The sequence below is a fragment of the Mobula hypostoma genome, chromosome 1, assembly GCF_963921235.1.
Source record: "Mobula hypostoma chromosome 1, sMobHyp1.1, whole genome shotgun sequence".
In the NCBI taxonomy this organism is placed as follows: Eukaryota; Metazoa; Chordata; class Chondrichthyes; order Myliobatiformes; family Myliobatidae; genus Mobula; species Mobula hypostoma.
This window is the reverse complement of record NC_086097.1, coordinates 29,778,049-29,805,827: the sequence shown is the minus strand read 5'-3', so window position 1 is coordinate 29,805,827 and position 27,779 is coordinate 29,778,049. Positions and strand designations below refer to the sequence as shown.

Here is a 27,779-nt window from a genome sequence, read left to right as displayed (position 1 = left end):
AACTGGTTGATTGCTTGGTGCTGGTATAAATCCGTATTTCAGGTACTCCACACTGTACTGTTCACATTTATTTTTCATTTGGTCTGCTTCCGTCACTTTCATTATGACATTTTATATCCTTTATTTTCTTGACTAATTTCATTGCTTCTCTCAACATCCAAAGTTCTCTGCCGTTGCCATTGCTGTTCCTTCTGACTGGAACATACAGCATTTGTCCTGTAATTTCTGCAGTTGCTCCTTAAACACCCTCCACATGACAGATGGGCCCAAGAACAGTGGTTCCCAATTAACTCTCCCTAGTTACTGCCTAATGCTATCCTAATTTGCCCTGCTCCAATTGAACACTCTCCTGCGCACTTATCCCGATCTATAGCTATCTTAAAGCTTAAGGAATTGTGGTCACTGTTACCTCATTGCTGTTGACTGCCGCCCTTCAGGCTTCTGTACCTTCTTTCTGATGGTGGTAATGAGAAGCAGGCATATCCTGGGTGGTGAGGGTCTTTCTTGATGGGTGCCACCTTCTTGAGGCACTGCTTTGTGAAGATGTCCTTGATGGGGGGGTGGGGGGAAGGTGGGGGTTGTGTCTGTGTTGGAGTCAGCTGAGTCGACAACCCTCAGTAGATTTGTCTGACCAGTTGGTGATGCAACCACTCAAAATGCTCTCCGTGGTACACCTGTAGAAACTTGACGGTCATTGTGTTTATAGCAGTGAACTTGGCACTAGGTAGCCGCAGTGTACCCCGGTGTGCCTAAGGTACAGGAGACTTAGGTCCCACACCTCCAGGTTTAGGGACAGTCATTATCCTTCAACCATCAGGCTCCTGAACCAGAGTGGGATAACTTCACTCAACCCAGCACTGAACTGACTCTACAATGTTCAAGGATACCACAACTCCTTTCTTCGATATTAGTTATTACTTCTTTACCGATTATTAATTTGTTTTTCTTCTGTGTTTGCACAATATTTTTTGTCTTTTACATATTGCTTGTTTGTCCATCTTTGCGAGTGTGTAGTTTTTCATGGAGTCTATTGTGTTTCTTTGTATTTATTGTGAATGCCCGCAGTCTGTGCTAAGTAAATAACATGAATCTCAGTGTAGTATATAGTGACAGATATCTACTTCGATAATATCCTTACTCTTAAGGTTGAAGTTGAACTGTCCTAACCCAGTAAGCCACCTGTCACTCCTTCACAGATGATGTCCTTCCTATCTTTGCGTATCCTCACAGTGTGGGCAAATCTGTCACTGGGGGTTATGTGTACAGAGGCTGTGAATCTCCCAATTTAAATGGACTCTACATATTTGGGGACTTCATGAGTGGGTAAGTACCTGACAACTAACTCAGCTTCAAAGGGGGGGGGGAGTAGTAGACAAGAAATTGATACTAGACTGCTCAGACAATTCCCTAAAACATAGGAACATTACGACGAGAAGGAGTGGGCTGCATGGTAGCATAGCAGATAGTGTAAACACTTTACAGCACGAGGTCCCAAAGGTTGTCATAGCCGGGGTGGTTGTGGGGATAAGCTCTCACTACCTATAAAGTGCTCCAAATTGCATGCGACTCTTAACAGCCTCTGACAACCAAGTCCAACTCTTGGCCTCCACGTGTGGCTTAGCTACTAGGCCCAGCAGAACTGTTTCTACTGACAAGAGAAGGGGCAAAGGCTGACCTCTGGTGCTCCAAACCAGTTGCTTCGGGCAGGTGGGGCTCATCAGCCTTGGACAGCAGCCCGCCTAGGAGAAGGAAGACTCTGATTTTAAAACTCCGCTTCCTTGCGTCCATACCTACCAATGAGAAAGACTTTGGGAGTAAACCCCGAGGAAGAAATCCGGAGCCGGGGTCTCCAAAGCAGTTTGATGTTGTTTACAGCTTCACTCTGGCAACCTCTGCGACGACACTGGTGCCAAGCTGTATCGCATCAGTGACGTGGAAAGGGGAAACTTCAAATCTTCCCGCCCAGCCTTGCACCTGGAGAGGACACAGTCCACCAGAAGTGCAGACCCATGATTCCCTGGGATCAATGGCTGCCTAGCAATTGAAAGGTCAGGGTTTAATTGCCACTGTTGTATAATCTCTCCATAACCATGTAGCTTTTCTTCAGGTGCTCCAGTTTGCTCAAAAAACATATGGTAAGGGTTAGGGTTAATAAGCTGTAGGCATGCTATATTGGTATGGTGACACTTGCAGGCTGCCCCCACCATAGCCTCTGACTGTGTTGGTTGTTAACACAAATGACAGATTTCACTGTATGTTTCAATATAGATGTGGCAAATGAAGACAACCTTTATTCTTTTTCTTTAACCAATGCCTAGATTCTGCTTTGATAGTCGAGTAATGCTTACTAAGCAACACACACAAAATGCTGGAGGAACTCAGCAAGTCGTCAGCATCTATAGAAGGGAATAAACAGTTGATATTTTGGGCCAAGGTACCTCATCAGGACGATGATGTGTGTGTGATGGTCGCATCATGGCCTAGTATAGAAACAGCAATGCCCAGGAACAGGAATGTCTACAGGAAGTGATGGATACAACTAAGTCCATCATAGGCAAAGATAATCAATCTAACCCTTCCCTCCCACATAACCCTCCATTTTGCTTTCATCCATGTACCTGTCTAAGAATCTCTTAAATGCCCCTCTTGTCCCCAGGAGAATTGTACTTCCTGTCCTGTGTCTAACAGCTCCACTGGCACCACCCTCACACTCACACCACCCTCTGAGTGAACAGGTTCCCCTTAAATAGTTCACCTTATTCTTAGCATTATCTATTTGCATTTACACAGTTTGTCCTTTTTGCACATTGGTTGTTCGGATCTTTGTTTATGTATGGTTTTTCAAAGATTATATTGCATTTCTTTATTTTTCCTCAAGATAGTACTGTATATACTGTATATGGTAACATTTAAGTACGTTGATAATAAATTAACTTGAAGCTTTGAGTTCTGAATTCTCTACCCATTTAGACCTTCATTCCTTCTACCCTAGCACATAACCTTCCTCTGTCGTTACAGACGCCTAATGGTGTTGACTGAGAATACCAGAACTGGTACATGGCACAATAATAAGATCTGCATGGGCAAGGGTCAGACGTGCTCGTTCCCTGGACTCCGTGATCACTATCATCGATACATCATCTCCTTCGCAGAGGATGAAGCAGGTACCTCCCCAAGATCTCTACCAGCTGTGACAGTGAACTTTTAGATTTGTAACATCAGCTTAAGAAGCATCTAGGATGTGATTGCGCAGGGGAGGCTGGGTAGGAGATCCACCAGGATAGAACATTTCAGTCATTAGCAGAGATTGGAGAGGCAGAGTCAAGAATCATCTGTGTTTTACATGATATCAAGTTTGTTGTTTGAGAACATAGACACAGAACCTATGTTTGTAGAACAGTACAGCACAGTACACAATCTTTTGCCCAAATATTGTGCTGACTTTCACACACAGAATGCTGAAGGAACTCAGCAGGTCAGGGAGCATCTGTGGAAAACAGTAAGAACGTAAGACATAGGAGCCAAATTAGGCCATTCAGCCCTTCGAGTCTGCTTCGCCGTTCCATCATGGTTGATCCCGGATCCCACTCAACCCCTTACACCTGCCTGCTCGCCATATCCTTTGATGCCCTGACAGATCAGGAAACTATCAAGTTCTGCCTCAAATATACCCACAACTTGGCCTCCACCGCAGTCTGTGGCAGAGTATTCCACTATTCTCTGGCTAAAAATATTCCCCCTTACCTCTGTTCTAAAAGGTTGCCCCTCAATTTTGAGGCTGTGCCCTCTAGTTCTGGATACTCCCAACACAGGAAACATCATCACCATATCCACCTTATCTAGTCCTTTCAACATTCAGTAGGTTTCAATGAGATCACTCCCCACCCCCCCCCACACACACACACATTCTTCTAAATTCCAGAGAGTACAGGCCCAAAGCTGCCAAACACTCCTCATATGTTAACCCCTTCATTCCCCAAATCATCCTCGTGAACCTCCTCTGGACTCTCTCCAATGACAACACATATGTTCTGAGATATGGGGCCCAAAACTGTTGACAATACTCCAAGCGTGGCCTGACTAGTGTCTTATAAAGCATCAGCATTATCTCTCTGCTTTTGTATTCTATTCCCCTTGAAATAAATGCCAACATTACATTTGTCTTTACCACAGACTCAACCTGTAAATTAATCTTCTGGGAGTTTTGTACGAGGACTCCTACGTCCGTCTGCACCTCTGATATTTGAATTTTCTCACCATTTAGATAATAGTCCACACTATTGTTCCTTTTACCAAAATGCAATTTCCCAACGCTATTCCATCTGCCACTTATTTGCCTATTCTTCCAATCTGTCTGCAATCACATTGCTTTCTCAACTCTGCCTACCCCTCCATCTATCTTCGTAACATCTGCGCACTTTGCCATAAGGCCATCAATTCCACCATCTAAATCACTGACAAACAATGTGAAAAACAGTGGTCCCAATACTGACCCCTGAGGAACACCACTAGTCACTGGCAGCCAACCAGAAAAGGCCCCCTTTAATCTCACCTTTAAACAGTCGGTGTTCCGGGCCGAGACCCTTCTTGAGGAGACATCCTGAAACATCGACTGTTTACTTTGTTCCGTAGATGCTGCCTGACCTGCTGAGTTCCTCCAGCAGTTTGGATGTGTTGCTTTGGATTTCTAGCATCTGCAGATTTTCTTGCTTTTGTGCCAACCTTTTAACAGAGAACATACATATACTGTACAGTACAGGCCCTTCAGCCCACGATGTGGTGCTGATCTGTTAACCTGCTCCAAGATCAATCTAACCCTTCCCTCCCACATAGCCCTCCATTTTGCTTTCTTCCATGTGCCCGTATAACAATCTCTGATGAATCTGCCTCTACCACCACCCCTGGCAGTGAATTTCATGCACCCAGCAATCTGTGTATTAAAAAAACTACTTCTGACACTCCCTGTATTTTCCTCCAATCACCTTAAAATTATTTCCTCTTGTCCATGCTACCAATGCCTCTTATCATCTTACCCATCTATCAAATTACCTCTCACCCTCCTTTCCTCCAAAGAGAAAAGCCCTAGCTTGCTCAATCTATCGTCATAAGACATGCCTCTCTAATCCAGGCAGCATCCTGATGAATCTCCTCTGCACTCTCTCTAAAGCTTCCTACAATGAGGGGACCAGAACTGAACACAACGTCCACTGTTTAGTGTCAGCAGTGCAGTTCAAAGGTGTAAAATGCTCGTAGCGGCCACGCCGGTGGTGATATCTGTTATCTGTCAAGTAGGGTGCCGTGCACAATCCTGATTTGATGGAGACAGACCTGAGAGCATGGAGGAACATCTGGTGAAACTTCTGAAATGCCTGCTTCGCTGCTGCTGCTACTGTGTGGTCCAGAATCTCCGGAGGGGAAGGCCCCGAGTCCTCGGCTTTGCTTGTTGCTCGGCGGCCGGGGCCGGGTCGAAGTGCTCGGCAGAGATGGCGCTCAGTGTCGGAGGGGCTGGTCGGAGGCTCAAAGTTTTCGGACGGACTCAGAGTCTGCTGCGGTCGGGTGCTTCCAATGGTGCGGCATCGGCAAGTTGGCGGCACTTGGAGGTCCATGGCAGGGAGAGTTTCTCTCTTCTACTGTCTGTGTGAGATGATGAGGCTATCGGGATTTTAAGAGTTTTTTTTTACCATGCCCATGGTCTGCTCTTTATCAAATTACGGTATTGCTTTGCACTGTTGTAACTATATGTTATAATTATGTGGTTTTGTCAGTTTTGGTCTTGGTCTGTCCTGTGTTTCTGTGATATCATTCTGGAGGAACATTGTATCATTTTTTTAATGCATGCATTTCTAAATGACAATAAACAAGGACTGAGTGTCCTCACAAACTAATCTAAAAAAAATTACTATCATGAGGATGGAAGATACTCACACCTGTCTCTTCTAAATCACTCTTGTCCCCAGGAGAATTATACTTCCTATCCACACGGATTCCCACATCCACGTCTCCTACCGGAGTGGTTTACAAAATAGTGGACCCTTCACGGTAAGCCACAGCAAATAAAGAACTGAGTTCCTGCACGTAGATTAGATTAGTATATCTTTATTTGTCATATGTACATCGACATACCGAAACATACGGTGAACTGTGCCATTTGTGTCAACGACCAGTGAGGACGTGCTGGGGGCAGCCTGCAATTGTCACCATGCCTCCGGCACCAACTCAGCATACACACGGTTTCCTAACCTTAATCCGTGTGCCTTTGGAGGAACCCGGAGCACCCTGAGGAAACCCATGCGGCCACGGGGAGAACGTACAATCCCCTTTACAGACGGTGACGGGAATTGGACCCTGACCGCTGGTGCAGACTGGCATTACACTAACCGCAACGTCACCACGTCATGCATCAGCTTTGTAATCACCCAACCACTTTATAACTTCAGCATCTAAATTCTGCGTGTGGTTTTCCAGGAGCGCGACCTCCATGAACTCCCCCGTGCCTTCAAAACTTAGAACCTAGAACGCAGAAGAATTGGTCCATTGGTCCATGAAGTCTGTGCTGACCATGACACTGGTCTCTACTGCCTCTATGGGGGTCCATATCCCTTCATCCCCTGCATATTTGTGTGTACGTATTTCTAAAAACCTCCTGATTGCCACGACCGTATCTGCCTTGACCACCCTGCCCCTCCCCTCCTCCCTCCTCCTCCTCCCATCTCCCAACAGCCCATTCCAGCCAGCACCACTCTCCCTGTATAAAAAGCCCACCTCTGACATCCCTCCCTATTCTTTCCGCCAATCACCTTAAAGCAATGTCCCTTCGTATTAGCCTTTTCCACCAGTCCCTGGCTGTCCACTCTACCTGAGCCTCTTATCAAGTCATCTTTCATTCTCCTTCTACCACCACCCCAGCACCCCCACCACTACCACCATCCCTGGCAACGCGCTCCAGCCACTCACTACTTTCTGTGTGAAAAACTTTGCCCAGCACACCTCCTTTAAACATTCCCACTCTCAACTTAAGCGTACATCCTCTAATACTTGGCATTTCTACCATGGAAAAGAAAAGACTTGCCTACTCTATCACAAACAAGAGAAAATCTGCAGATGTTGTGTTGTGTGTGTTGCTATCTGCTCTATCTATGCCTCTCATAATCTTATAAACCCCTATCAGGTCTCCCTCAGCCTCTAACGTTGCAGGTAAAACAACCCAATTTTGTTAATCCTCTCCCTTGTAACTCATGTCCTCTAATCCAGGCAGCATCCCGGTAAACTTTACTGTGTCCTCTCCAAAGTCTTCACATCCTTCCTGCAACAGGGCAACCAGAACTGAACGCAATACTCCAAGCGTGGCCTAACCAAAGAATTAAAAGTGTGCTGCTGAGGAAAGATTTTATTTAAATTTTGAACTCCATAGCTTTTTGTTATTAGTAAGTAAAAAATTAAAAAAACCTTATTTTCTGAAAATCTAGAAGAGAAACTGAAATCACTGGAATAAAATAATTGGTAAATTGGTTTATTATTGTCACATGTCCTCACAAAGTGAAAAAACTTTATTTTTGCATGTAATGCATACAGATAATTTCAACACAACAGTACATCGAGATAGTACAAGAATGCAGAATAAAATGTTAGTTTCAGAGCACGTGCAGAGCAGGATGACAATAAGGTGCCAGACCATTACGAGGTAGATGGTGAGGTCAAGAGTATATTTTATCATACAAGATGGGTATCATGAGTCTCAGGAGAGTCCTGAGGATCAGTGAGTCTCCTCGACTCAGTGGATTCCCCCAGGAGGGTGCGTCCCTCCTGCCTTCACATTGGATGTCTGAGGCATGAGGGTTGGTGACCCCTGAGGCACACGTATCAGTGAGTAGAGAGTCCCAGTCCTTGAGTGCAGAGTCTGAGGCCTGGAGTTTGGGGGTCCTGTCATTGGCTAGTTCTGGGGTCCAAAGGTCAAGCTGAAGTTGACACCCAATGGCCAAGTTCTGGGCCTGTCCTAGGGTTGCAGGACTGCCTGTGTGTGTGTGTGACGAAGGGAGGAACGGTACTTGTTTTGCTGTTGTTGTTTTGTTGTTTGTTGTTTTCTCTTTTGTTGTGCCTTGTGTTGTTCTATCAAGTGATATGGGCATGGTATGTTGGCGCCGGAATGAGTGGCGACACTTTAACGGGCTGCCCCCAGCACACGCTTGGGTTGAGTTGGTTGTTAACACAAACGACACATTTCACTGTATGTTTTAAATGTATACGTGACAAATCAATGAATCTGACCACGCTTTGGATGGTGCAAGCAGCTCAGGGAGGAAGGAATCATTTCATTTCTCAGCCCTGTTCTCCCCTCCCTTAGGAGAGCGCCACCCGGAAAATGTCACTACACGCCACGGTCGGTTAAAGTGAAAAGCCGACTCATCAAATTTGTGCCGCAGCCAAGTAAGTACGTTATTCTCAGCAGAATCTTGCCTTCTGAAGTACAACGTCACCAGTGAATATGGCCAGCTGATGGCAATGATTTCAGGTAAACTGTTTGTGCAAAGTGGGTCAAAGCACTTCTGGTCTCCCCAAAACAGGACAGATGTGGAGAAATGGTGCCGATGAGGTTCACCGGGATGCTGCCCGGATTGGGTGGAATGAGAGAGTGGACAAACTTGGGCTGTTTTCTCTGGAGCAGTGGGGGCTGAGGGGAGACCTGGTAGAGGTTTATAAAATTACGAGAAGCATAGATAGGGCAGACAGTCAGAATCATCTGCCCAGCGTAGAACTGCCAAGTACTAGAGGTGAGGCATTTAGGGTGAGAGGGGAAAAGTTTCAAGCAGATGAGTGGGAGAAGTGTTCACACAGAAAATCGAAGGTGCCTGGAAAGGCCTGCCAGGCAAAAATAGAACGTAAAGCAGTACAGCAAGTATAGGCCTTTAGGCCAACAATGCCGTACCAAACTTTCAATCTACTCCAAGGTCAACTTAACTCTCCCCTCCCACATAACCCTCCATTTTGCTTTCATCTAAATACCCATCTAGTATAACTCCCTCTACCACCACTCCTGGCAATGCATTCCACGCACCCACCACTCTCTGTGTAAAAAAACTTACCTCTGACATTTCCCCCTATAGTTTCCTCCAATCACCTTCAAATTATGCTTCTTGTGTTAGCCATTTATGCCCTGGGGAAAAGATGCCAGTCCTGCTAAAGGTTCTCGGCCCAAAACGTCAACTGTACTCTTTTCCATAGGTGCTGCCTAGCCTGCCAAGTTCCTCCAGCATTTTGTGTGTGTTGACTGGATGTCCACTTTATCTCTGCCTCTTATCCTCTAGTACCCCTCTACCAAATCACCTCTCTTTCTTCACTCCAAAGAAAAAAGCACTACCTCATTCAACCTATTCTCATAAGACATGCTCTCTAATTCAGACAGCACCCTGGTAAATCTCCTTTGCACCCTCTTTGAAGCTTCCACATCCTTCCTTTAACAAGGTGACCAGAACTGAACATAATATTCCAAGTGCGGTCCAATCAGGATTTTATAGAGCTGCAACATTACCTTGCATCTATTGTGTTTCTTTGTTTTGTGGCTGTCTGCAAGAAGATGAATCTCAAGGTTATATAAGGATATATTTGATAATAAATTTACTTTGAACTCTGAACTCTGAACTCAGTCCCCTGACTAATGAAGGCCAACAGACCATATGCCTTCTTAATAACCCTATCAACTTGCGTTGCAACTTTGAGGGATTTATAGATGTGGACCCAAAGATCCCTCTGATCTTCTCCACACTGATAAGAATTCTTCCAATAACCTTTGTATTCTGTAAAGAGGGGCAACATTTTAACACAGAGAGTGCTGGATGTCTAGAATAGGCTGCCAGCAGTAGTGGAAACAGACACAATAGAGGCTTTTAGACAAATGAATATGCAGAGAATGGAGGGTTATGGATCATGTACAGGGAGGTGGGATTAGTTTCATCTGGCATCTTGTTGTGCATAGACATGGTGTGCCAATCTGCTGGTAGATGGATGTGGGTGGAGGGGCAGGATATCTGGGGGAAATAACTTCCAAACAAAATACCTCCAATGATGAAAGATATAGGTTGACCACTAGAGGGAGACAGACAGAGTCATACAGCAGAGAGACAGGCCCTTCAGCCCATTGAGTCTGTTCTGACCATCCACCACCCATTTATACCCACCCTATTTTATTCTCCACACACTCTCCCCTCGCACCCAGATTTTACAGTTCGCCTGCTCATGAGGGATAATTTACAGTGGCTCTAAACCTACCGACCCACTTGTCTTTGGAATGTGGAAGGAGACCAGAGCTGCTGAGGGAAACCCACGCAGTCACAAGGAGAACGTGCAAACTCCACGTGGACAGCATCCGAAGTCGGGATCGAACCCTGTGTCACTAGAGAGGTCTTGTTTCCAGGGCTGGGGAGTCAAGGACAAGATGATATGGGATGAAGTTGGGATGGAAGAGATTTAATAGGAACCTGATGGGCAACCTTTTCACCTGGAACACACATAAAAAAGTTGCTGGTGAATGCAACAGGCCAGGCAGCATCCATAGGAAGAGGTACAGTCGATGTTTCGAGCCGAGACCCTTCGTCAGGACTAACTGAAGTAAGGGATAGTAAGAGATTTGAAAGTGGGAGGGGGATACTCCTTGCCCATCCTTTGGTCTTCCCCCCCTCCCTTTCTTTCTCCCTAGGCCTCCCGTCTGTCCCATGATCCTCTCATATCCCTTTTGCCTATCACCTGTCCAGCTCTTGGCTCCATCCCTCCCCCTCCTGTCTTCTCCTATCATTTTGCATCTCCCCCTCCCCCTCCCACTTTCAAATCTCTTACTCACTCTTCCTTCAGTTAGTCCTGACGAAGGGTCTCAGCCCGAAATGTCAACTGTACCTCTCCCTAGAGATGCTGCCTGGCCTGCTGCGTTCACCAGCAACTTTTTTATGTGTGTTGCTTGAAATTCCAGCATCTGCAGATTTCCTCGTGTTTGTGCTTTTCACCTGGAGTTTGGTGGGAATATGGAAGAAGCTGTCAGAGGAAGTGGTTAAGGCAGGTGCATCATTTGAGAGACATTTGGACAGGAAAGATTAAGGGCAGGGGTTCCCTATAATTTTTTTATGCCATGGTGCCTTACCATTAACCGAGGGGTCTGTGACCCCAGGTTGGGAGCCCTTGGTTTAGATGAACATGGACCACACACAGGCTCCTTGGAGTAGTTCAGATGGGCATTTTGTCAGTATGGGTGAGTTGGGCCAAGGGTCTGTTTCTGTGCTGTGTGAGCCCCTGACTCCATCACTGTGCCAGCAGACAGAAAACACGGTGGCACTGGGTTCCAAGTGCTCAGTAAGGTGACATGTTTCTGACTGGGAATTAAACAGCTAGATATGATGCTCTCCCTGGATTTCTCAGTGCCCTAGTACAGCATCCAACATAATCAAAGACTCCACCCACCCTGAACATTCTCTTGTAGCCCCCACCCCCCCAAGCCAGCCTTAAGGTCGCTCGGCTCGCTGTCGTCTAGGGAAACAGCCCTCAGCCCCGCCAAACTGGGTAATTAGTTTGTGTGGATACTGTGTGATGTACCCCACCCCGCCCAAATAACAGACAATACACCAGATACGATTAAATGATTTACAGTTTATAGATATTACTGGAACTATATAATTACCATAGAAACCATAGAAACTACAGCACAGAAACAGGCCTTTTGGCCCTTTTTGGCTGTGCCGAACCATTTTCTGCCTAGTCCCACTGACCTGCACACAGACCATATCCCTCCATATGCCTCCCATCCATGTATCTGTCCAATTTATTCTTAAATGTTAAAAAAGAACCCGCATTTACCACCTCGTCTGGCAGCTCATTCCATACTCCCACCACTCTCTGTGTTAATAGAGAATAAAATATAAAAGGAAAATCAAAGGCTCCACACTTATCAAAGTTCAATCTGTTCGTGCACAAACAGTTGGAGCTCAGGACCCTCCTTCTTCACACTATGATCCCCTCAGACCATCTCGACCTGCCACCTGGGACCAACAACGGTGGTCGACCAGACGCTCCACACGAGTCCGTCTCTGTCTCCTCTCCTCGCTGAACACCCTGGACCTCGGACTCCTGCTCGGGGTCCGACCCCGTTAGCGGATTCACAGCACCTGGTCCATCCTCTGTCTCTCTCTCCCGCCTTCTCCTCCAAAACCCCATGCATACAATATCTTACAGACACACCAAAGCATAACAACTATCCCAATTGGTTCATTCGTCCTTTTATCAATAGCTAATCCAAAACAAACCTCTAGCAGGAGGCCTTTCTCAGCAGTTGACATAACAAAGAAGCCCTTTCCATTATAATATACCAGAGAAGCAGTTTTAATTAGACTATGCAGTGACATAAAAAAAGAAACCCTTTATATTCTCCCCCCACCAAATAAAAGTCATGTCCTCATGACTTCTAAATAACTCACCAACCAGTCCTACAGACACAAAACCCCACCCAGATACAGACAGCGACATTGCTCCCCCAAACAGTGGACCTTCCACCTGTCCACGGGCGCTACAGAGGCCAACCTATCTGAGAGCTTCCTAATCCTCCAAGACCTTCGTACCTCCTCACCTAAACCCAAAAGGCTCAGACACTACTAGGGATACCTCGGGTCTGCTCGCCAACTCCTCTCTCACTCGTGCCACCATTACAGCTCGGAGCCCCCAGTCCCATGTCCGGGGCCCCGCTTCTTTTCCTTCCTTGTCCTGCAGTAACCCAGACTGCCCACAGCTAGCCCTCCCCACTACACCTGACTCAGTGGGAGAAGGGCCAAAGGTCTCTTCCTCAATCACGGAGAAGTTAGCGAAAGGCAGCATATACCACATGTCCAGCACATCATCCTTCAAACCCGTATCCTTCCTCATTCCCTCGATCGGTAGCTGCTGTTTGAGTTTTTTCAAACTGAAGCATTTAGCCGGAGCTACCCCTTCAGCCTCCTGCAGTCGAGACATCAGCTTCTTTGGGGACTCCTTCAACTCTCGCCACAGCCTCAGCAGTTCCGACTCACGCTTCTTGGCCATCTCAATCTGGGATGCAGTTACCCCACCAGCTTCTTCCACCCTGACCTGAAAAGCAGCAGTTAAAGAATGTTCAACCTCCAGTCTTTTCCTCCTGATGACTTCTTCCAGGTCAACTTTCAGTTTTTCCACTTCATTTAAACTGTCGATAGTCATCTTCAGGTTCCTTTCAAGCGTCCGCCTCCCTTTTCCGAGATCTGTCCTCCATTTCTTCACCTCCTCGGGAGTGTAGTCAAACTCCCCTCCCTTGGCTCTCGGTTTTCTGTTGGCCTTAATCAGAACATTTCCTTGATCTTCCCCAACTTGTAAGTCCTCCTATCTTTTCTGGATTAATTCATCAGTACATGACCGCAGTGTCGGCTCGGAATTCCATTGCTCCTTCTCCACGTTGACGAGCGTGAATTCCAAGTCTGCAATGGTCGTCCCGCAAGTGCGGCACTCCGTCTCCGGCCTGCATTTCTGAGCGTTCAGTTCAGCGGTGCAAATCCCCTCTCTCCCCTGTATCTCATTCCGGTTGACGACCTGCGTTTCCATCCCCAGGTCCACCACCGTCTGTCCCAACACCAGGAAGTTCAACTGGTATGTCGGGTCATTTTTCTCACATTGCACCTCCAGCCAAAAACTCCTCCACATTTGACACTTCGCTTCTGTCGCCCGGGCTCAGCCACCCGCCTCGCCTCATAGTCCCCCCAGGTGAATCCAAGCTCTAGGCGGTCATCCACATACGCCAAAACTCCACACACCTTCACTTCCCCCATGGTCTTCCTCATGCCCCGCGGGAAGGATGCGGGGGCTCCGGATATGCCCTTGGGCATCTTTTCGGATCGGAAGAATCCCAGCGAACTAATAACGGCCGTCTCCTGCTCGTCAGCCGCACTCCTCAGGATCTGGCAACATCCACTCCTCAGATCTAGCACATTAAACCACGTCGCATAATTTGCACACACGCTGCCTCCATCTTCCACGCCGCTAGGGTCCAGTTGCCGCAACCTCTCTCTCACTGAGGTGTCTTCAGCGGTCAACTCCCCTCCCTCGTGGTAGTTCGGAGCATCTACTAAGAGGGTCTCACCCTCAGTTACTTTCCCCAGGCCGTACCACAGCTGGGTCTCGTTTAAATTCGGTACTGGCTCAAGGCTGCTACACACGTCCTCAGAAGCAACTCGACACGCTGGGTGCCCAGACAATGCCCTCATGAGCTCCAGGGTCAGTAACCAATCATCATCTTCTGGATAACTACTGGCACTGGTACCCCAAATCTCCGGTGCCCTTGCGGTTGTCAAGGGTAAATGCTTCAGACACCGGTTGTAAAACGAACTGTACAACAACTTGATCTGTGCCCCGGGGTCGAGGATAGCTTTAGCATCGCTTCCCTCTATCCATAGCGACACCCTGGGGCGTGGCCCCTCTAAGCCTTCAGGAATAGGGTCTTCTCCTTTCGGAAGTTCATTGGTGCATTGCTGGGAACCTGCTTCCCCAAAGACCCCAAGCTGTTCCCCGACTGGGCCTCCACTAAGTTTCCCGACACCTCCCTGATCAGCTGAACAACTGAAGGAGGGGCTGATCCCCTGAAATGATCCCCCTGGCACTGCAAGCAATTTAGCCGCCCTCCTAGCCAGAGAAGACACACAGAAAACTTTCCCCCCTCTTTCAAATAACTGACAGCTGTCACTACAGTGTAACTGAGCCTGACAGCTCTAACACCGTCACCAGCCCGTTAACTTAAACTTTCAACCAATCCCTGTCGCTCTCCCTCAACCGAGCACTGCCACCCATCTAACAACTGAGAGATCCGCTCCGCCCATGTCTCGCACGCCTCTGCCCCTCTTGGGGTGGGCACTATCCCAAACACCAGACGGAGCCTGCCAGAGCTAGAACATTTATTCTCAGAAACTACCTCCGAATCAGGCCACTCTTTCCTCTCTCTCCCAACCGCATGGACAGCCCCGAGTTCCACCCCCAACTCGTCAACGCTAGTCTGAACTCGAACAAAGACCTCACCCACCACGCATGCAGCAATAACCAGCAAATAACCCACAGAGACACTTACTGATTTAAATAGGGCAACCACACAGCATACCACTAGATCCAATCCTGGACAAAAGCCCCCACAATGTAACCCCCCGGAGAGCCTCAGGGTCGCTCGGCTCGCTGTCATCTAGGGAAACAGCCCTCGGCCCCACCAAACTGGGTAATTAGTTTGTGTGGATGCTGTGTGATGTACCCCACCCCGCCCAAATAACAGACAATACAATATCTTACAGACACACAGAAAGCATAACAACTATCCCAATTGGTTCATACCTCCTCTTATCAATAGATAATCCAAAACAAACTGCTAGCGGGAGGACTTTCTCAGCAGGTAACATAACAAAGAAGCCCTTTCAATTATAACATAGCAAAGAAGCCATTTATACTTTATACTTTATACTTTATTGTCGCCAAACAATTGGTACTAGAACGTACAATCATCACAGCGATATTTGATTCTGCGCTTCCCACTCCCTGGATTATAAATATTAAATATGAAAAATATTAAAAATAGTAAAAATTTTAATTAGACTACGCAGTGACATAAAAAAAGAAACCCCTTACACTCTCTTCTCTCCCTCCCATTGAGCAGAAAACACAAAATCCTGAAATCATGTACCATTAAACTCAAGGACAGTTTCTGTCCCACAGTTATTAAACTATCCCAACTTCTCTAATCCCACAAATCCCTATGTATATTCATCCTTATATCCTAAATTTTCCATAATCCCACCTCCTATCAACTCTACCAACTCAAGTTCTAATGAACACACAACCTTACATTTACTTGTTGTATCTATGCAGTGTTTTCTTCACAAGTAGGCTATTGGTTTATTATTGTCACAAGTACAAAGTTACAGTGAAAAGCTTGCCTTACCTACTGTCCATACAGATCAGATCATTGCACATTGAGCTAGAATAAGGTAAAACAATAACAATGCAGACTAAAGTGTAACAGCCATAGAGGACATACAGTGCAGGTAAATGATAAAGTACAAGATCAAAACAAGGTAGATTGTGAGGAGCTGGAGTCCAAGAGGTTACTAATTTAAATGGAAATGCTCCTTTGTCATGCAGGGCATGCACACCGCTCCAGGAAAAAGCAGGCCAGGAACAATCCGAGGGGAGGACAGAGAACGGCAATGCAGGCGGACAGCAGTCTCAACTGGTACCAGGAACTCCTGAAGGAACTGAAGAGGCTGCAGGCTGAATTGGACACTGCCACTGAGCCACCAGCAGTCAGTTCTCTGTCGGGGTCTGCCGAAGCCCACCGCCATGTCCCACCAGCTGGTGCTTCCCAGGAATGAGAGAGCTGAAGCTGGAGCTGAGCCAGCGGGAAGAACGCAGGGGGACCATAGCTGCTGGAATCCAGAGCAACAAATCACCAGCCAGAGAAACTCTCCCTGTGATCTTTGACACCCTTTACTAATCAAGAACCTAATAACTTCCTCTTTAAATATACCTAATGACTTGGCCTCCACAGCCATCTGTGGCAATGAATTCCACAGATTCACCACCCTCTGGCTAAAGAAATTCCTCCTCATCTCTGTTCTAAAGGGAAGTACTTGTATTCTGAAGCTGTGCCCTCCAGTGTTAGAATCCCCCACTATTGGAAACACCCTCTCCACGTCCACTCTAGGTCTTTCAATATTTTATAGTTTTCAGTGTAATCCACCCACATTCTTTTAAACTCCAGTGAGTACAGCCCAGAGTCATCAAACATTGCTCATATGTTAATCCTTTCATTCCCGGAATCTCTCTTGTGAACTTCTGGACCCTTTCCAACGCCAGCAAATCCTTTCCTAGATAAGGGGGCCAAAATTATTAATAATACTCTAAGTGCAGTCTGACCAATGCCTTATAAAGCCTCATCGTTACATTCTGACTTTAAAACACTGTAAGTTATAGGAGCAGAGCTAGATCTTATGGCCCATCGAGTCTGCTCCACCATTTCATCATGGCTGATCCATTTCCTGCTCAGCCTCAGTCTCCTGCTTTCTCCCCATATTCCTTCATGCCCTGACTAATCAAGAATCTATCAACCTCTGCCTTAAATATACCCAATGACTTGGGCCTCCACAGCTGCCCGTGGCAACAAATTCCACAGATTCTCTGGCTAAAGAAATACCTCCTCATCTGTGTTCTAAATTGACATCCCTTTATTCTGAGGCTGTGTCCTCTGGTCTTAGACTCCCCCAGCTCAGGAAACATTTTCTCCTCATCCACACTGTTGAGGCCTTTCAATGAGATCTCTCCGCCCCTCCCCCCCCCCCCCATTCTTCTGAATTCCAGTGAGTACAGGCCCAGAGCCATCAAACACTCTTCATTTGATAAGACTTACAATCCTGGAATCATCTTCATGAACCTTTAAAGTCTCTCCAATGTCAGCACATCCTCTCTCAGATAAGGGGCCCAAAACTGTTCACAATGCTCCAAGTGAGGCCTCACCAGTTCCTTATAAAGCCTCAACATTACATCCTTGTTTTTATATTCTAGACTTCTTGAAATGAATGCTAACATCACATTTGCATTTCTCTCCTCTGACTCAGCCTGCAAATTAACCTTTAGGGAATCTAGCACAAGGACATCCAACTCCCTTTGTACCCCAGTCTTTGAATTTCCTCTCCATTTAGAAAATAGTCTATACTTTCATTTCTTCTGCCAAAGTGCATGACTATACACTTCCCAACACTGTATTCCATCTGTCACTTCGTTGCCCATTCTCCTAATCTTTCTAAATCCTTCTGTGGCCTCTTTGCTTCTTCAAAACTACCTGCCCTTCCAGCTGTCTCTGAATCATCTGCAAACCTGACAAAAAAGCTATCAATTCTGTCATCCAAATCATTGACACATAACCTGAAAAGAAGCAGTCCCATCACAGACCCCTGAGAAACACCACTAGTCATCGTCAGCCAACCAGAAAAGGCTCCGTTTATTCCCACTCTTTGCCTTCTGTCAATCAGCCAATGCTCTATCCATGCTGGTATCTTTCCTGCAAAACCATGGGCTCTTAACTGATTAAGCAGTTTTATGTGTGACATCCTGTCAAGGGCCTGAAAATCCAAGTACACACCAGCCACCAATTCTCCTTTATCTATCCTGCTTGTTATTTCTTCAAAGAATTCCAACATATTTGCCAGGCAAGCTTTTCCCTTAAGGAAACTTCAAGGGGACACTTTGGCCTATTTTATCATGAGCCTCCAAGTACTCCAAAACCACATCATTAACGATTGACTCCAACATCTTCCCAACCATTGAGATGAGACTAACTGGCCTGTAATTTCCTTCCTTCTGCCTCTCTCCCTTCTTGAAGAGTGGAGTGACATTTGCAATTTTCCTTTTCTTGAAAGATCATTTGCAACTTTCTTGAAAGATCATTATATCGCCTTCATAATTTTTACAGCCACCACTTTCAGAACCCTGGGGTGTACACCATCTGGTCCAGATGAATTATCTACCTTGAGACCTTCCAGTTTTCCAAGCATCTTCTCCCTACTTATGGCAATTTCACACATTCTGCCTTTTGGCACTCTCGATCATCTGGCATACTGCTGGTGTCTTTCACAGTGAAGACTGATGCAAAATACTTATACAAACATTTGTAGAATTCATTCACCATTTCCTTGTAACCTATTAATCTTATTCCAGTGTCCTTTTCCAGCAGTCGTATATCTACTCTTGACTGTCTTTTACACTTTATATATCCGAAGAAATCTTTGATATCCTAGAAACGTAGAAATCCTACAGCACAGTGCAGGCCCTTCGGTCCACAAAGTTGTGCCGAACATGTCCTTACCATAGAAATTACTAGGTTTACCCATAGCCCTCTATTTTTCTAAGCTCCATGTACCTATCCAAAAGTCTCTAAAAAGACCCTATCGTATCCGCCTCCACCACCGTTGCCGGCAGCCCATTCCACGCTGTCACCACTCTCTGAGTAAAAAACTTACCCCTGACACCCCCTCTGTACCTACTCCCCAGCACCTTGAACCTGTGTCCTCTTGTGGCAACCATTTCAGCCCTGGGAAAAAGCCTCTGACTATCCCACATGATCAATGCCTCTCATCATCTTATAGCCCCCTATCAGGTCACCTCTCATCCTCCGTCGCTCTAAGGAGAAAAGGCTGAGTTCATTCAACCTGTTTTCATAAGGCATGCTCCCCAATGCAGCAATATCCATGTAAATCTCCTCTGTACCCTTTCTATGGCTTCCACATCCTTCCTGTAGTGAGGCGACCAGAACTGAGCACAGTACTCCAAGTGGTGTCTGACCAGGGTCCTATATAGCTGCAACGTTACCTCTGGGCTCTTAAATTCAATTCCACGATTGATGAAGGCCAATACACCGTATGCCTTCTTAACCACAGATTCAACCTGCGCAGTGGCTTTGAGCGTCCTACGGACTCGGACCCCAAAATCCCTCTGACCCTCCACACTGCCAAGAGCCTGACCATTAATACTATATTCTGCCATCATATTTGACCTGCCAAAATGAACTACTTCACACTTATCTGGGTTGAACTCCATCTGCCACTTCTTAACCCCGTTTTGCATCCTATCAATGTCCCGCTGTAACCTCTGAGAGCCCTCCACACTATCCACAACACCTCCAACATTTGTGCCATCAGCAAACTTACTAACCCATCCTTCCACTTCCTCATCCAGGTCATTTATAAAAATCACGAAGAGTAAGGGTCCTATAACAGATCCCTGAGGCACTCCACTGGTCACTGACCTCCATGCAGAATATGACCCATCTACAACCACTCTTTGCCTTCTGTGGGCAAGCCAGTTCTGGATCCACAAAGCAATGTCCCCTTGGATCCCATGCCTCCTTACTTTCTCAATAAGCCTTGCATAGGATACCTTATCAAATGCCTTGATGAAATCCATATACACTACATCTACTGCTCTTCCTTCATCAATGTGTTTAGTCACATCCTCAAAGAATTCAATCAGGCTCGTAAGGCACGATCCACCCTTGACAAAGCCATGTTGACTGTTCCTGATCATATTATACCTCCCCAAATGTTCATAAATCCTGCCTCTCAGGATCTTCTCCATCAACTTACCATTCACTGAAGTAAGACTCACTGGTCTATAATTTCCTGGGCTATCCCTACTCCCTTTCTTGAATAAGGGAACAACATCCGCAACTCTCCAATCCTCCAGAGCCTCTTCTGTCTCCATTGATGATGCAAAGGTCATCGCCAGAGGCTCAGCAATCTCCTCCCTCGCCTCCCACAGTAGCCTGGAGTACATCTCATCCAGTCCTGGAGACTCATCCAACTTGATGCTTTCCAAAAGCTCCAGCACACCCTCTTTCTTAATATCTACATGCTCAAGCTTTTCAGTCCGCTGCAAGCCATCACTACAATCACCAAGATCCTTTCCATAGTGACTACTGAAGTGAAGTATTCATTAAGTACCTCTGCTATTTCCTCCGGTTCCATACACACTTTCCCACTGTCACACTTGATAGGTCCTATTCTTTCAAGTCTTATCCTCTTGCTCTTCACATACTTGTGGAATGCCTTGGGGTTTTCCTTAATCCTGCCCACCAAGGCCTTCTCATGGCCCCTTCTGGCTCTCCTAATTTCCTTCTTAAACTCTTTCCTGTTAGCCTTATAATCTTCTAGATCTCTAACATTACCTAGCTCTTGGAGCCTTTTGTAAGCTTTTCTTTTCTTCTTGACTAGATTTATTACAGCCTTTGTACACCACGGTTCCTGTACCCTACCATAACTTCCCTGTCTCAGTAGAACGTACCTATGCAGAACTCCACACAAATATCCCCTGAACGTTTGCCACATTTCTTCCGTGCTTTTCCCTGAGGACATCTGCTCCCAATTTAAGCTTCCAAGTTCCTGCCTGATAGCCTCATAATTCCCCTTACTCCAATTAAACGCTTTTCTAACTTGTCTGTTCCTATCTCTCTCCAATGCTATGGTAAAAGAGATAGAATTATGATCACTATCTCCAAAATGCTCTCCCACTGAGAGATCTGACACCTGACCAGGTTCATTTCCCAATACCAAATCAAGTACAGCCTCTCCTCTTGTAGGCTTATCTACATATTGTGTCAAGAAACCTTTCTGAGCACACTAACAAACTCCACCCCATCTAAACCCTTTGCTTCAGGGGGATATTTGGGAAATTAAAATCTCCCACCACGACGACTCTGTTATTGTTACACCTTTCCAAGATTTGTTTCACTATCTGCTCCTCGATATCCCTGTTACTATTGGGCGGCCTATGAAAACCACCCAGTAAAGTTATTGACCCCTTCCTGTTCCTAACCTCCACCCACAGAGACTCTGTAGACAATCCGTCCATGATGTCCAACTTTTCTGCAGCCGTGACACTATCTCTGATCAACAGTCCCACACCCCCACCTCTTTTGCCTCCCTCCATGTCCTTTCTGAAACATCTAAAACCCAGCACTTGAAGTAACCATTCCTGCCCCGAGCCATCCAAGTCTCTGTCATGGCCACCACATCATAGCTCCAAGTACTGATCCATGCTCTAAGCTCATCCGCTTTGTTCATAATACTCTTTGCGTTAAAATAAACACATCTCATACCTTTGGTCTGAGCGCGTCCCTTCTCTATCACCCCCTTATCCTTCCTCATACACTGTCTACAAGCTTTCTCTATTTGTGAGCCAACTGTCTCTTCCCCAGTCTCTTCAGATTGATTCCCACCCCCCATCAATTCCAGTTTAAACTCTCCCCAATAGCCTTAGCAAACCTCCCCGCCAGGATATTGGTCCCCCTGGGATTCAAGTGCAACCTGTCCTTTTTGTACAGGTCACACCTGCCCCAAAAGAGGTCCCAATGATCCAGAAATCTGATTCCCTGCCCCCTGCTCCAATCCCTCAACCACACATTTATCCTCCACCTCATTCTATTCCTATACTCACTGTCACATGGCACAGGCAGTAATCCTGAGATGACTACCTTTGTGGTCCTGCTTCTCAACTTCCTTCCTAACTCCCTGTAGTCTCCTTTCAGGACCTCTTCCCTTTTCCTACCTATGCCATTGGTATCAATATGTACCACACAACCTCTGGCTATTCTCTTTCCCACTTCAGGATATCATGGACGCGATCAGAAACATCCTGGACCCTGGCACCTGAGAGGCAAACTACCATCTGTGTTTCTTTTCTGCGTCCACAGAATCGCCTGTCTGACCCCCTAACTATAGAGTCCCCTATCACTGCTGCCATCCTCTTCCTTTCCCTACCCTTCTGAGCCACAGGGCCGGACTCTGTGCCACAGGCACAGCCACTGTTGCTTTCCCCAGGTAGGCTGCCCCCCCCCCCAACAGTACTCAAACTTATTGTTCAGGGGGACAGCCACAGGGATACTCTCCAGCATCTGACTCCTGCCCTTCCCTCTCCTGACTGTTACCCACTTGTCTGTCTCCCACGGCCCCGGTGTGACCACCTGCCTATAACTCCTTTCCATCACCTCCTCGCTCTCCCTGACCAGACGAAGGTCATCGAGCTGTATCTCCAGTTCCCTAACGTGGTCCCTTAGGAGCTGCAGCTCGACACACCGGGTGCAGATATGGCCGTCCGGGAGGCTGGAAGACTCCAGGACCTCCCACATCTGACACTGAGCACAGAAAACCGGCCTCACACAAGTAATTCCTTTCCACAAGCAAATCTACCTCGCCTCGTTACCGCCTAAGCCCGTTGAGCCAAAGCCCTCACTCTACTGCCCGCTGGATATGGCGGTCTTCTTTTTAAATTTTTCCTGCTCTACTGGCTGACATCATGCGTCTGTGCAGTCTTGCCTCTCTTTTACCCTGAGTAGTAAAATGCCTTCGCTCTGGAAATCCTTCTCCGTTCTACTCATAGCCTTCTTGCTCCGAATCTCTTTAATATTATTGGCTAGCTTACTTTTGTATTCCATCTTTTCCCTCTTTATGATCTTTTTAGTTGCCTTCTGTTGTTTCTTAAAATCTGCTCAATCCTCTAACTTCCCAATAATTTTTGATCTATTATATGCTCACTCTTTGGCTTTTATGTTGTCTTTGACTTCCCTTGTCAGCCACGGTTGCATCATCCTGCCTCTTGAGTACTTCTTTGGGATGTATCTAACCTGCACCTTCTGAATTGCTCCCAGAAACTCCAGCCATTGCTGCTCTGCTGTCATTCCTACTTATGTTCCCTTCCAATCAAATTTGGCCAATTCCTCTCTCATGCCTCTGTAATTTGCTTTACTCCACTGCAATACTGATATATCTGACTTCATCTTCTCCTTCTGAAATTGCAGAGTGAATTCTATCATACTATGAACACTGATCCCTCAGGATTTGATTACCTTTAGCTCTCGAATTAATTCTGGTTCATTGCACTGTTGCAAAGAGAATGGGTGAGTCCAAACGCAGGACACTAACATGGAGGTAGCGTAACCAGGAGAGTGTTTATTGTCGGTTGCAGGGAAGGCTGGAAAGCGAGGATTAGACAGAGAAAAGCCGAGGAGTGAGTGAGGAGTGAGGCTACGGTGGGAGCGTGGCTTTTAACCACTGAGCCAGCGGAGAGTGTAGACGGACGGTGGGACAAGGCAGAGCAGGGATGCAGACAAGGGGATGAGCGTGGCTGGGGAAGAACGACAGGCGGCATGCCATGCTCCTGTTAACACGGAGAGACAGAGTTAACACAGGCAAGCAACAGTACGGAAAGAAAACTTAGAATACACAGTTCTAAGCGGCTAAGAGACAGCGTTAACACAGGCAAACAGCACAGAAACAGAACTTAGAATACACAATTCTTAGCGGTCGAGAGACAGGATTAATACTGGCAAACAACGTGGGAACAGAACTTAGAATACACAATTCTAAGCAGTCGAGCGACAGAGTTAACACAGGCAAACAGCACGGAGGAACGGAAGAGCAGGAGGCAGGCAAAACTTTTCTTGACACAGGGCGTTGCTGGAGCTGAACGGCAAACCGGAGACAGGCAGCAGGCAACACTTACCTTGACATGGAGCGGCAAATGGAACGATAAACGGCTGGCAATACTTACCTTGACACGGAGAGACAGAGTTACACAGGTAAACCTCGGTACTGAAGTAAAACTTAGAGTACACAATTCTAAGCGGCTGGGAACGTGAATTACCACACTGGCTGAAGCAACAATCGGGCAACGAGTAGATGCAAAGCCGGGGTTTTCATGCTGCAGGTTCAGATGAGAATCAGATGCCACAATTAAGGAGCCTGGGAGAACACGGGGAAAAGAGAATTAGGAGAATAAGAGGAATTTACGGTCGGGACCGTGACATGCACAACATCCAATGCAGAATAGCTGATCCCCTATTGGGCACAAACATGAGCTGCTCTAAAAAAAAACTCGTAGCTATTCCGCTAATTCCCCATCGTGGGATCCAGCACCAACTTGATTTTCCCGATCTACCTGAATATTGAAACCCCCCACATGACTTTCGTAACATTACCCTTTTTTGATATGCATTTTCTATTTGCCAATCTAACTTGTACCCCACATCCCAGCCTCTGTTCAGGAGTCTATATATAACACCCATCAGGTTATTTTTATCCTTACAGTTTCTTAGCTCAACCCACAAGTATTCTACACTTTCTGCTCCTGTGACACCTCTTTCTAATGATTTGATGTCATTTTTTAACAAACAGAGCAACACCACCCCCTCTGCCTACCTACCTGTCCCTTCGATACAATATGTATCCTTGAACGTTGAGCTCCCAGCTACAATCTTCTTTCAGCCATGATTCAGTGATGCCTACAACATTATACACGCCAATCTGTAACTGTGCTACAAGTTCATCTACCTTATTCCGTAAATTGTGTGTTTTCAAATATAACACCTCAGTCCTGTATTCACCACCCTTTTCAATTTTGTCCCCTTTTACATTGCAACTCATCCCATCGACTGCAATTTTGCCCTATCACCAGCCTCTCCCTACTAACAGTCTCATCACACACCGCCTTTGTTTGTAAACCAACCTACCCCATACTTAGCCCTGTCACTCCAGTTCCCATCTGTTGCAAGGGGCGGCTGGAGGACAGGGGCAGACCCAAGCGCAGGACACAGACACAGAAGTAGAATAAACAGAAATGTATTTATTGATAGCTACTCAGAAGGCCAGGAAGTGAGGATAAAAAGCCAACATGGACATGACCATTGGATAGCAAACTGGGAAAACCTGGATTCGGACTCGGAACGACAAAACAACGACAGTCCACTCGAGCTGCGGCAATCGGTCAGCAAATCTCAGGTGAACATGAAAACGACAGACTTCGCATCTTGACTCGGAGTAGCGGCAAAACGACTGGCAACTCAGCTGGACACGAAAATGACTGAATTCTCTAAACAGCCACAGGCACCGAAGCAGCTAAGAGTCCACGATCCACGGCAGCCCCGGGAATAAGCATAGCCGCACTGGCAACGGTGACGAACCAGCAGCGAGTAGATATAAGCCAGAGTTTTTATGTTGCCGGTTCAAATGAGGATCAGGTGCCCTAATCAAGGAGCCCAGTGGAACACGGGGAAAAGGAAATTAACTGAAATGAGCAGTCAACGGACCGGACCGTGACGCCATCCCTCTGCCAAATTAGTTTATCCCTCCTGAGCAGCTCTAGCCAACCTGCCCGGAAGGCTATTGGTCCCTCTTGGGTTCAGATGTAACTAATCCCTTTTGTACTGGTCGGATCTTCTCCAAAAGAGGTCCCAATGATCCAGAAATCTGAACCCCTGCCCCCTGCACCAGTTTCTCAGCCTCGCATCGACCTGCCAATTTATCCTATCCTTACCCTCACTGGCACGTGGCACAGGCAGCAATCCGGAGAATACTACCCTGGAGGTCCTGCTTTTCAGCTTTCTACCTCACTCCCTAAAATCTCTCTTCAGGACCTTGTGCACTTATGTCATTGGTGCCGATATGTACCAGGACTTCTGGTAGCTCACCCTACCCCTTTAGAATGCTGTGGACTGGATCCGAGCCGTCCCTGACTCTGGCACCTGGGAGGCAACATACCACCCGGGTGTCTCAATTGTGTTCACAGAATCGCGTTCCTATTCCTCTAACTATGGAATCGCCTATCACTGCTACACTCCTTCACTCCTCTTCCCTTCTGAGCCACAGCACCAGAGACCCAGTTGCTGTGGCTCCCCCCCCCACCCCCGGTGGGTTGCTCCCCTCAACAGTGTCCAAAGTGATATTGTTATTATTGAGGGGAATGGCCACAGGGGTACCCTGCACTGGCTGTCCATTTCCCTTCCTTCTCCTGACAGTCACCCAGTTATCAGCCAACTGCAGCCTTGGGTTGACCCTGTAGCTCCTTTCTCATTGTCCCCTGTGAGCCAAAGGTCATCGAGCTGCAGCTCCAGTTCCCTAACACATACTCAGAGGAGCTGCAGCTTGGTATACCTGGTGTGGATGTGGTTATCTCCCAGAATTCCCACATCTCACACAGAGAACAAATCATAGGCACTGGAGCCATACTAACTGTGCCCTAATAGGTGAGGAATAAAGAATAAAGAAAAAGAAGAAACTTACCAAATACGTACCTTACACCAGCCCACTCACACAATGGCCGCTCCAGCAATGACCTTGCCTTATTTTTATTTGTCTTTGCTAATGAATCCTGTTCACTGAATGGATGCAGTCCAACTCCGAAAACTGCAGTGAAGCGCTGCCTTTTTTAAACTTCAGCCGCAGAACTAACTGAAATCATTACTTCTTCCCGTGCTCCCACTCACCGACTGGGCACTGCTCAACTCCTCAATATGGAGGGCTATATACTAGTCCTCTCAAAATGAAAGCTAACATTGCATTTGCCTTCTCTACCACTTTCAAGTTAATCTTTGAGGAATCCTGCATGAGGACTTCTAAAATCCCCCTAAGACCGATCCCTCCATGTACATATCTATTCAGGTACTTCTTAAATGATACTATTGTACCTGCCTCAACCACTTCCTCTGGTAGCTCGTTCCATAAACTCACCACCCTCTGGGTGAAAAAGTTGCTCCTCTAGTCCCTTTTAAATCTTTCCTCTCTCACCCTAAATCTATGTCCCCCAATTTGGACTCCCCTGCCCTGGGGAAATGACTGTTACCCTCCACCTCACCTATAAGGGTGATTGATAAATTCGTGGCCTAAGGTAGACGGTCAATTTTAGAAAACCTAGCACATTTATTTTTCAACATAGTCCCCTCCTACATTTACACACTTAGTTCAGCGGTCGTGGAGCATACGGATCCTTTCTTTGTAGAAGTGGTCCACAGCAGGGGTGATTGATATGTTCGTGGCCTAAGGTGGAAGGAGATGAGTTTTTAACTTCAAACTTTCTGCATTATCACTCAGAGAGTTGAACTGCACATACATGTAACAAGAGCATCTTGGACCTCCAGGTGGTCCACAGCAGGGGTGATTGATAAGTTCGTAGCTTTGGGTAGAAGGAAATGAGTTATACAGCTCTTGTTACATGCGCATGCAGTTCAACTCTTTGAGTGAAAATGCAGAAAGTTTGAAGTTAATAGCTCATCTCCTTCTACTTAAGGCCATGAACTTATCAATCACCCCTGCTGTGGACCACTTTCTGGAGGTCCAAGACGCCGACTTCTACAAAGAAGGGATCCGTATGCTCCACAGCCACTGGACTAAGTGTGGAAATGTAGGAAAAATAAATGTGCTAGGTTTTCTAAAATTGACTCTTTCTAC

The 27,779-nt window shown here is 46.6% G+C and overlaps 1 protein-coding gene across 5 annotated transcripts in view; it reads left to right on the top strand.

Annotated features, from left to right (window-relative positions):
- The window catches only part of hhipl1 (HHIP-like 1), a 46,478-nt gene extending 30,096 nt beyond the window's left edge, over positions 1 to 16,382 (top strand). For 2 of the 5 annotated variants that reach the window (XM_063045365.1, XM_063045355.1), the window contains exons 5-9: positions 1,197 to 1,323; positions 3,019 to 3,164; positions 5,958 to 6,039; positions 8,342 to 8,424; positions 16,153 to 16,382. In XM_063045365.1, the coding sequence (XP_062901435.1) occupies positions 1,197 to 1,323; positions 3,019 to 3,164; positions 5,958 to 6,039; positions 8,342 to 8,424; positions 16,153 to 16,382 (668 nt within the window). Of the gene's footprint in view, positions 1 to 1,196; positions 1,324 to 3,018; positions 3,165 to 5,289; positions 5,931 to 5,957; positions 6,040 to 8,341; positions 8,425 to 16,152 lie in introns of those variants that run through there. The other 3 variants (XR_010017617.1, XM_063045386.1, XM_063045373.1) reach the window with 3 other exon arrangements.
- Positions 16,383 to 27,779: the final 11,397 nt, after the last annotated feature.